General features: G+C 34.4%; 1 protein-coding gene across 1 annotated transcript in view; it reads left to right on the forward strand.

Annotated features, from left to right (window-relative positions):
- The first annotated feature begins 8,437 nt into the window (after positions 1 to 8,437).
- The window catches only part of LOC132603911 (NAC domain-containing protein 17-like), a 3,711-nt gene continuing 1,121 nt past the window's right edge, over positions 8,438 to 11,027 (forward strand). Inside the window, exons 1-2 of the mRNA XM_060317214.1 lie at positions 8,438 to 8,839; positions 10,228 to 11,027. The exon at positions 10,228 to 11,027 is cut by the window's right edge and continues 361 nt beyond it. Of these exons, the coding sequence (XP_060173197.1) occupies positions 8,659 to 8,839; positions 10,228 to 11,027 (981 nt within the window). The 5' untranslated portion in view covers positions 8,438 to 8,658. The remainder of the gene's footprint in view (positions 8,840 to 10,227) is intronic.

Genomic DNA, 11,027 nt, shown 5'->3' on the forward strand with positions numbered 1-11,027 from the left:
AATAGTAGGGAGAGAGACAAGGGGGGCATAACAGAAATAAGAGCTACTCATATTCTAGAATTGGTTTGATAAAGATTTTGTTAGAAAATGATTTATTAACTAATCAGTTTTAATCTTGAAGAGAATAACAACGACAATAACAACATACCCAGTATGATTTTACAAGTGGGATCTGAAAGGGTAGAGTGTACGAAACCTTATTTTTTATCTTGATAGGTAGAGACACTGTTTCAGATAGGTCTTCGACTCAAGAAAAGACATTTCAAAAAAGGTCAAACAAGAATTAACAGAAGTAAAGTATTCATAGCAAAATACAATAGAAATCATATCAAAGCATTATGAAGAAAAGGAGTAGGAACTATAACAAACTAATACAATAATTGAAGTAGAAGAGACAAGAGATAGTAATAGCAATCGAAAGACAAGAAACTACAAGGATAATACTACGCATAGTATGGAAGGATTCGTGAGACAACGCTCTACTACCCACTAACATTCTATCCTAATGTGTGTCCTTCATAACCTCCTATTTGAGGTCATGTCCTTGGTAAGTTGCAACTGCATCATGTCCTATCTAATAACTTCTCCCCAATATTTCTTCGTCCTACCTATACTTCTCCCCAATATTTCTTCGGTCTGTCTATACTTCTCCTGAAACCATTCATAGACAACCTCTCATACATCCTCACTTGGGCTTCTCGTGCATATCCTCTGCATATGCCCGAACTATCTCAGCATCGCTTTCCGTATCTTGTCCTCCACCGAGGCCACTCCCATCTTGTCCTGGATAATTTCATTTCTAATCATTTCCTTCCTAGTATGCCCACACATCCATCGCAACATCATCATTTTCGCAACCTTCATCTTCTTGGCGTGAGATTTCTTGATTGACCAACACTCCACCGCATACAACATAGTTTGTCTAACCAACACTCTGTAGAACTTACCTTTAAGTTTTTGTGGCACCTTTTTATCACATAAGACTCCGGAAGCGATCCTCCATTTCATCCGCCCTGTCCTATACAGTATGTGACATCATCGTCAATCTCTCCATTTCCTTGGATAATGGACCCAAGATACTTAAAACTTCCTCGCTTTTGGATGGGCCTGTGTCTCAAGCCTCGCTTCCACGTCTACCTCCGCTATGCCACTAAACCTGTGCTCCAAGTATTATGTCTTGGTCCTGCTCAACTTGAAACCTTTGGACTCCAGGGACTATCTCCAAACCTCTAGCTTAACTTTACCTCCGTCGTGGTCTCTTCAATCAGAACTATATCGTCCGCAAATAGCATACACCATGGCACCTCACCTTGGATTTTCCGCGTCAATTCATCCATCACTAAGGCAAGTAGAAACAGATCAGAGTTGATCTCTGGTGCAAACCCCATCACAACTGGGAAGTGCTCTGAATCTCCTCCTGTTATCCTTACCGAGTCTTGGCTCCATGGTAAATGTCCTTGATCGCCTTAGTGTACGCTACCGATACACCTTTAGCATCCAAACATCCCCATAACAGCTCCCTTGAAGAGAATAATAAATTAAAGATGATTCAAAAATAGACTCACAAGCAAATAAATACATCTAACAACAACAACAACAACAACAACAACAACATACTCAGTGAAATCCCACAATATGAGGTTTGGGGAGGGTATAGTGTACGCAGACCTTACCTTTATCTCAAAAGAGCTAAATTTGAAGATCGAGGAATACAGTATTAGAGAAAATGCTGGTACCGGCTAAACACTAAGTTAAGTTTAATTACAATTCAAAGGAAAAAAAAATCGTTTTCAGCTGTCAGTCTTAATAAATAAAAGTTTATAGGGAAAATACATAACCCCCCCCCCCCCCCCAACGTATAGCCAGATTAATTATGGCGCACCCAACCTTTTCGGGCGACCTATTATCCCCCCAGTCTTAATTTTTCAGTATTTTAGTACAATTTTCTGACTGACGTGGCAAAAAAAAAATTGAAGCCCAGTTGCACAGTGGAGAGTGTTGCACACTCTCCGCCACATTGGTGCCACGCTGCTGCCACGTCACTGCCACTTTTTTTTTTCATTTGATTTTTCTTTTATTAATTATATTTACACTAATTAACTTCTAATTAACTATTAAACCATTAATTTTGTCTTCTTCATCACTAAACTCTTCTTTTTCATCACTAAACCCTTCTTCTTTTTCTTCTTCTTCTTCTTCTTCTTCTTCTTCATTTCAAGAAATCCATCAATCCATTTTCTTCAACTCATTTTCTTCCTCCATTAAAACCCATTTTCTTCCTCCATTAACACACACACACATTCAACTCATTTTCTTCCTCCATTAACACACACATTCATTTGAAGGCAAATCAAACACCAAAATATTTTTAACCATTTTCTTCAACCCATTTTTAATATTTTTTGTACCTCCTGTTGCTGCTGCTGCGGAGGAGGAGGCGGCGATGTGGCGGCGGCGGCAGTGGTATGGCGGCGGCGGCTGTGGTTGAGGAGAAAGAAGAAGAAAGAGAAAAAGGAGAAAGAAGAAGAAAGAGAAAAAGGAGAAAGAAGAAGAAAGAGAAAAATAAATTGCATTTAACAATTGCAATGTGAAAGAGAGGGAGGGAAGGTGTCTTCAATGTCTTCTTTCTCAATTTTAAGCATCTGAGTTGCTTCTTTCTCAATTTTAAGCATCTGAGTTGCAACATTTCATTTTTTTCAATTCACTCGCCATAATTTTTTTTTTGCCACGTCAGTCGAAAATGATACTAAAATACTGAAAAATTAAGACTGGGGGGGTAATAGGTCGCCCGCAAAGGTTGGGTGCGTCATAATTAATCTGGCTATACGTTGGGTTTTTTTTTTTATGTATTTTCCCAAAGTTTATATAAAGAAATGTCTTTTTTCTTTCATCTAAATATTATTTTGCTTCTTAATTCATAAAAAGGGATATTTATACTGCCCAGGCCAAAAAAAAAAAAAATTAACCCAAAACTGCCGATTGTAAAAAATATTACATTGTAATTTTTTTTTTTAACAAAAAATATTACAAATATCTAAAACTGTATGTACGTTGTATATCTTCAGGGTATAATTCATATATTGTATATCTTAATTGATTCAACTATTCTTACAAAATGTGAATGTATTACCCCGAAAATATACAGCACACATAACTACTACTGTAAAATTTTCAGGGATCAATTTTATAAATGGGTAAGGTAAATATTTTATTCCACGACCATCAAAAAAAAATTTCCATAAAATTGCGTTTTATAGCCTGCATTTAAAGTTCTTAATAAAGATTTTGTGATCAGCAAAACAGAGAAATATTTTTTGTGATCAGCAAAACAGAATTTTGCTTTGACTAATTTTCTTTTATGTTGTGGGGTGCCTATCCACACTCAATTCGAATCATTTATGTGATATATCTTATGTCCTCTTTAACTTTACTTCCAGAACGAAAAATAATATTAATCGATAACATTTCTTTAATGAACAATTGACTTAGGTATGAAACTAGTAACAAGAACAATGTTTTTATGCTTATAAAATCTCTTCGTTTCATTAAAAAAAAAAAAAAAAAACACACAATGTTGCCTATTTGCCTTCTTTCCGACATGATCACCACAACGATGATGCATCATTGCACCAAGGAGTTTTTTCGAAAAGCAATATATATTATTTCAGTATGAAGTTTATAAAATAAAATTTACATGACCCTGTTAATTTCCTACTGACAGTAATTATGATGGCAATATAGAATCATTAACCTTCTAGAGTACTGTCAAGTTATGATTGTTGAATAGATAATATTTCACAAGATAGATCTCAAAATAATGAGTCAATCCCACTTTACCTCCCTTACATTAAGGGTTGGGAAATGATACCCCTTCCAACTATTGAATGGAAACGATAAACCCCTTGCGCAATATTTTTCGTTGAGAATTTTTCTTTTTTGAATAAAGATCTTCTTTTTTCTTTCTAGAATTCAATTACAAAAATATATCTCTTATTATTGTTCCATTTACCTATTTCGTTAAAAATAATGTACTTATCTTTTAAGATATAACAACTACTTGGAATAATTTGTCAATAAATTTTAAGCTAGGAGTTAGTATTTTCTTAAAGGGTGTGCTAGTAGTGCTAAAGGCTAAGTACTGAACACATGTTTTGAACCGGAGGGAGTAATTTAATTTTAAAATTTTCATTTCACTACTAATAAGATGATTTATAGTCGTACATATATCTTATAATTTATATTAGATCAAGTTTTAAAAGTTTTTTTTTTTTAAACTCTTTGTCTAGTCAAAGTTCTCATATCAATTGGGACGGAGAATAGAATTTTACCAAAATTTATAATTTGACATAAAATGCACACGTTGAATGAGATTTATATATGTTCTAAATAGAAGTATCGAATGGTCTGAAAGATGTCCTAAATAACTTAGCTCTTGAAGTGAAAATCAACAATTTTTCAAAATTTAGTTCATATAATCTTTTTTCAAAAACTCTAAAACTTTATACACCAATTATATTTGAAGGGAAGAAAAATTATTGACACAACATTTGTTATTAACATATTGTATGAAAAATTATTGATAAAACGAATGTCACATAACTTAAAATTTATAACAAATTATTCCAAGTAGTTGTTATATCTTAAAAGATAAGTACATTAGTTTCAACGGAGAGGTGAATGAGACAATAATAAAAGTTATATATTTTTGTAATTTAATTCTAGAAAAAAAAAAGATATTTATTCAAGAAAAAAATATTCTCACCTAAAATTATTACATAAAGGGGTTATCATTTCCATTCGATATGTGGAGGGAGTATCGTTTCCCAACCCGTAAATGTTAGGGGTTAAAGTGAAATTGACTCCAAAATAATAACATATCATTTATAAATCATCAAAATATAATTTACAAGAATTAAATATCACAAATTAACAAGTGTGATTGAGGTATATCATAAAGTACATGCACAAGTCATTACATACATACTAGTTAATCTACTCAGTTATTGAAAAAGCGTACGTGGCACCCATTTATTCATTTCTCTGATGTGTTCACGCGTATGTTAAACATTCTTTTATTCCTTTCTTTGATGTGTTCACACAGGTCCAACTAATCATATATTCTTAGTCACGTCCATTTGCCAACGCAATATGCATATTACTCTGGCCACGTCAAAATATTTGTCACATTTCGCAATATATAAATCATTCTTGAAAATTAAACAACAAGAATATTAAAATCTAAAATTTTAAGATTTTTTTTATCATATTGATATTAAAAAGTTACACTTAAAATATTTTTCGTATAGTTTTTGAATATTTAATTTGACTACAACCAATAGTGGATGACGTTTTGCAATTAATCAATTCGGTTTAGCTCTATAAATTAATCAAATTAACCTTCAAAAGGCAAAACGTGTTAATTATTTTCAATTGAAGGGGGGTACTATATTTCTATGAAGGCAAAATAATCTCATGAAATTTGTCAAACTAATGGTTTTAATTAATAGTAGTATTATAATTAGGTTTAGTCGTGATTGTTAAATGTTCTAATGCAAATTAAGTGACGTTATTTGCAAGTAGGGATGTTGGATTAGAATTTTGCTTTGACATTAGCAAAGGAAACGTTTAAAAAGATTTAAAATTCACAAACGATATCCTTTCCTTTTTCTTTTCTTGCCATAGGTTTACAGAAACAGTAGGGTAAAGTCAAACCGGACCTACTAAGATTTAAACACATGTGCATTAATGTAGGCAACAAGGGATATTGAGCCCGTTTGGATTGGGTTATAAGTTGCTTATAAGTTATTTTCAGCCTTTTTGAGTATTTGACTGACCAGCTTAAAGTCATTTTGTGCTTAAAATAAGCTCAAAAAAATAATTGGGCCCATTTAACTTAGTTTATCTAAAGCAGCTTATAAGTCAAAAAAAATAAGTTAGACTACCCAACTTATTTTTTTTAGCTTATAAGCTGCTTGCAGCTTATAAGCATGCAGCTTATAAGCATAAGCCCATCCAAACAGGCTCATTGTCTTGTTCCTGTACATGCAGAAAAAAGGTCTCACGCGCTCTAAGCCCGGCCCGCGCTGTTAGGAAGATTGACCGCAAAGTGGTACCACCCACCCAAAGTTACTCGTATTAGTGTCGCATCAAATCATATAAATTTACTATAGTTAATTGATTTAATAAAATAATAATACATATTAGTTAATTATAATAATGATATAGCCTATAATAAACACATAAGTATCATATACTTATTGAATTTATATATACCGAAGCAAATAAATTTTCACTACTAAATGTAGGTCACTCTAAACTATCTCATTAAAACTAATTTCTTGTCCCCAAAAGCTAGAAAGAGAAGCTAGGGTTCTCCCATTACATCCCAAAATATTACAATAAAAGTTAAATAAACAAAAAGAAAAAGAAAACACAAAATAAGCAAGGCTAAGGGGCCATTTTCTTTAGGATTGAGCGATCTAATCTAAATACTAGAAAGGTTGAGTGCAAACTGAGATGAAATGCTCTTTAAATCTATTTCTAAAATATTTAATTTCAATTTTGAAGTTAAATTAAGGACAGGATTCTAAAACAATTACCTATCAAAAAATCTCCAAATAGTATTTTAAATATCTCAAATGATATTTATAGCCATAAAAAATCACATTATAAGTTTAGAATTATATATTTTAAGTATCTACTACTTGTCATGGAATCTTCTCTTGACTAACAAATAAAAAATTGCAAAAAGAGAAACAAAACAAAAACTTAATCCCTAATCAAAAGCTCACTGAGCTACATTCGCACCAAACACGTACCCACTCTTAGTGGCTGTTTGACCATGATTTTTTTTTTCCTGGAAATCATATTTGATTGTAAAATTTCAGAATTTTAAAATTCGAAAAAACATCAAAAAGTGGTTTTATTTTTTTCGCTCTAAATCAATGATAAAAACTCAAAAACAAATCTAAGTTATGGTTCTTGGCCAAACACAACTCTAATTTCCAAATATTGTTTTTTACTTTTAAAATAAAAATTATTTTATTGTAGAATTTTTGTGCCCAAACGAGCCTCATAGCCTGTTTAGTCAAGCTTATAAAATCAGCTTATTCTAAAATATATTTTTTCCAAAAACGTACTTTTGGTGAAAAGTAATTTGTGTTTGGTCAATTAATTCAAAAAACACTTTTGAGCAACAATTTATGTTTGACCAAGCTTTTAAAAAGCGCTTCTAAATGGATTTATTTCAAAAGTACTTTTCAAAAAATTATTTTTGGCAAAAGCTATTTCTTTTGGCTTCTGAAAAATGTTTTTTTTTTAATCAAATATAGAAGGTAGAAGTTATATACTTGCTAGGGTGTCAATGGTTTTCAAAAAGCCGACTTAATCGGTGGAACCGTACCGTACCGTACCGAACCGAATTTTAGGTTTCTTTTAATAAAACTGATGGTTTTTATATAAATTTATAACCGTACCGAATAATTAGGTAGGTTTTAAATTTTATAAAAATAAACCGAAAAAATGCCGAACCGTACTGAATAAGTTTATATGTGTAAAATATATTCTTTATACAATTTTTTATTTTATATATATAGTAAAATTTTTGCCTTGGGTTCGGGACGATGGAGATGATTACAGGCCGGCAACATAATTAACACCTAAAGTTCTAACTCTACTCTATTATATTACTCCTATTGAAATTAAATTAGTTCTAGCATGTCGAATAGTAACTAGCTTGTAAGCTACTGTATTCCAACGATCTTGGATAGAAAACTACAAAATATTAGATATCTTTCTTCTCGTATGGTTTTAAATTTCTCTTATTGGATACTTAATCTTAGTAGGCTCAGTTCTTGAGTTTATCTTGATTGATTTTTGACCCCTCATGAGATCTATATTATGCTTTTTGTCTTTGCTTAACATTGTTTTACACTACCGTAAAATTGTGGGATTAATCTTTATTCTTCTCGTCTTTCATGTTTTCTTGATTCACCATCTTTTAAATAGTAAAAATGTCTAGAGAGTTTTTGCTTAGTATGCATGATCGTATCTTTAGCTTTTACTAGTGACTATAATATGATTTTTTTTTAAAAATAAATACCGAAAATTAACCGAATCGTACCGATACCGAAGGGAAACCGAGATGATGGGACGGTTTCGAAAAGTGTAATTTTAATTCTACAAAATGAAATAACCGAAAAATTGATATGGTATAAATTTTATAAAATAACCGCCTAAACCGTACCATTGACATGCCTATATACTTCTGAACCATCTAAAAAATAGCTTTTGCTAAGCACTTATTTTTTTCAAAAATTTAACCAAACAACTCACTTTTTTAAAATAAAAACTTATTAAAAAAAAGGAAGCAGTTTTGAAAAAATATAAATTTGGGCAGACGTGCTATCAGTGTCACCCCTAAATTCCATGAACCTTCCTCAATTACCTCTTCATATACCCTGGCGGCCTAGTATTATTTTATTCTCTCTTTTTTGACCAAAACAAACACATTACTCCCAATTCAATCCCTTTTTATCTCCTGTTTTTCATCTCTTAGGGTTCCATTTTTGAGTTACATTTACTCTCAAAATCATAAATATAAACACCCTTTTGGTTATTCAATTGAGTGTATTGTAATTATTTTTTGAGTGGGAAGAGATGGAGATGTTGGAATTATGTGATACTACAAAGAATGTATTTCCACCTGGATTTAGGTTTCATCCAACAGATGAAGAACTTGTTTTGTATTATTTGAAGAAGAAGATATGTAGGAAGAGGATATTGCTTGATGCTATTGCTGAGACTGATGTTTATAAGTGGGAACCTCAGGACTTGCCTGGTATGATTTCATGTTCTTTTTTTTGTGATGTGATATTGAATTGGTTTTCTTGGGTAGTCGACTTGATCTGATCTGAATTTGGGGTTTGCTTTTGTTATTTTGAACCGTTTATTATAGTGATTTTTGCTTGTGTTATATGGTTCTGTATTTTTTCTTAGGTTTAACAATTTCCTTTTTGGTTTGCTGAGTGATGGCAACTACAATTACATCTCAATCATCAATTAATTGGGTGAGGGGTATATATGATACTTGTCTATACATCTTATTTCATATCTATATGCGTTTTATATTAGGTGTGAAGAGTTTTTCTGATTATAGGTCTAATGCTGTATAGTTGAGCTTCATAGCTGCTTGATTACGGAAATAGTTTCGTAAATTATGGGTGTGTTAGGTATGGAGTAAAATGTTTTTCAGCAAGTAAGTGGGTTTCTTACCCATGTTCGGTATGTAAGCTAAAATTATTATACTAAAAACACTTATAATCTGGACAGATACTAGGGGAGGTGGGGGTGTGAGGTGGTGGGGATGGGGCTAAAGGGGGATGTGGGGATGGGGTCTACGGGTGGTGGTGGGGATGGGGTCTACGGGGGGTGTTGGGATGGGAGGCTAAGGGGGGAGGGGCGGTGGGGATGGATCGTGGTGAGGATTTTCCGGGGATGGGGGGTGGGTGGCTAGGGGGCGTTGTGGATGGGGGCTCCGGTTGGGGGGGGGGTGTGTGGTGGTGGGATGGGAGGCTACGGGGATGGTGGGGATGGGGATGGAGGCTACTGTGGGTGGTGGGGCTGGGTATGGGGGACTATGGAGTGTGTGGGTGGGGGGGGGGGATGGGGGCTACAGGGGGAGGTGTGGTGGTGTGGATGGGGGCTACTTTGGGGGGGGGTTTGTTGTGGTGGTGGGATTGGGAGGCTATGGGGTGGTGCGGGTTGGGAGGCTACAGGGGGTGATGGGGGGTGGGGGTTGAAGATGAGGTGTGTTGGAGGGTGGGGATGACATAATCAATGTGGAAAGTCACTTGTGTACTTGTTAAGGGAATAAGGAAAGTCATTTTCCTCATTTCGAACATGGGAAAATTCAAAAACTGGACATACCCTTTTTTTAATCATGTAAAAATTTGTTTCATCAAAGCATCCAGTTGATGCAGCAGCTATAGCACACACCCTATATTTACTCCACATAGGTTCATGGACTTGTGTCTTCCAAATTCTTCCCTTTTCTTTTTTCTTTTGGTTTCCTTCCTAACTTGAGATCTTATCTTATTCATAATTGTTAGTTGTCCTAAAATTAGCTGGTGCTGCTTTGTAAAATCATATTGTGGTAGATACTATTTCATGACCTTTTTTAATCTTTTGAATAGTCTACTTATGGATTTTGCAAATTTTGAAATGCAGATCTGTCTAAGTTGAAAACTGGGGACCGGCAGTGGTTCTTCTTTAGCCCCAGAGATCGAAAATATCCTAATGGAGCACGGTCAAACAGGGCAACAAAGCATGGGTATTGGAAAGTTACGGGAAAGGATCGAATTATTATGTGCAACTCTCGTGCTGTTGGAGTTAAGAAGACCTTGGTCTTTTATAAAGGCCGAGCACCAGTAGGTGAACGGACAGATTGGGTGATGCATGAGTATACTATGGATGAAGAAGAGCTGAAAAGATGTCAGAACGTTCACGAATACTATGCGCTTTACAAGGTATTTAAAAAGAGTGGGCCCGGGCCTAAGAATGGTGAGCAGTATGGTGCACCATTTAGAGAAGAGGACTGGGCTGAGGCTGATGATAAATGTCCAAGTCCCAAAGGCTTTATCCACCAGGACAATTCAACAAAGCATGTTACTGAAGCTCCTTCTGTGGATGGTGGACTTGACGAATTGTTGAACCATAATGCAAATGAGCCTGTACTTGTGGAGCCACTTTCTGTAGACTATGCTTATGCTCTGGAGCAGCTTGTGCATGAGGAAGATACTCAAAGTACCTTGCTAGATCTTTCGGCAAGGGAAGTTAATTTTGCCAATCATAGTGCGGTGATTACGCAGTCAGGCACATCACAGCTACAGTTGCATGAGGCATCAGAGGTCACATCTGCTCCTGTTATTCATGAACAGCAGCGGCATGTGGTGGAAGAGGACTTCCTTGAAGATTTTCTGGAGATAAATGACCTTCTTGGTCCAGAGCCAAGCACTCAAAACTTTGAT

This window comes from Lycium barbarum, chromosome 7, assembly GCF_019175385.1.
Source record: "Lycium barbarum isolate Lr01 chromosome 7, ASM1917538v2, whole genome shotgun sequence".
In the NCBI taxonomy this organism is placed as follows: Eukaryota; Viridiplantae; Streptophyta; class Magnoliopsida; order Solanales; family Solanaceae; genus Lycium; species Lycium barbarum.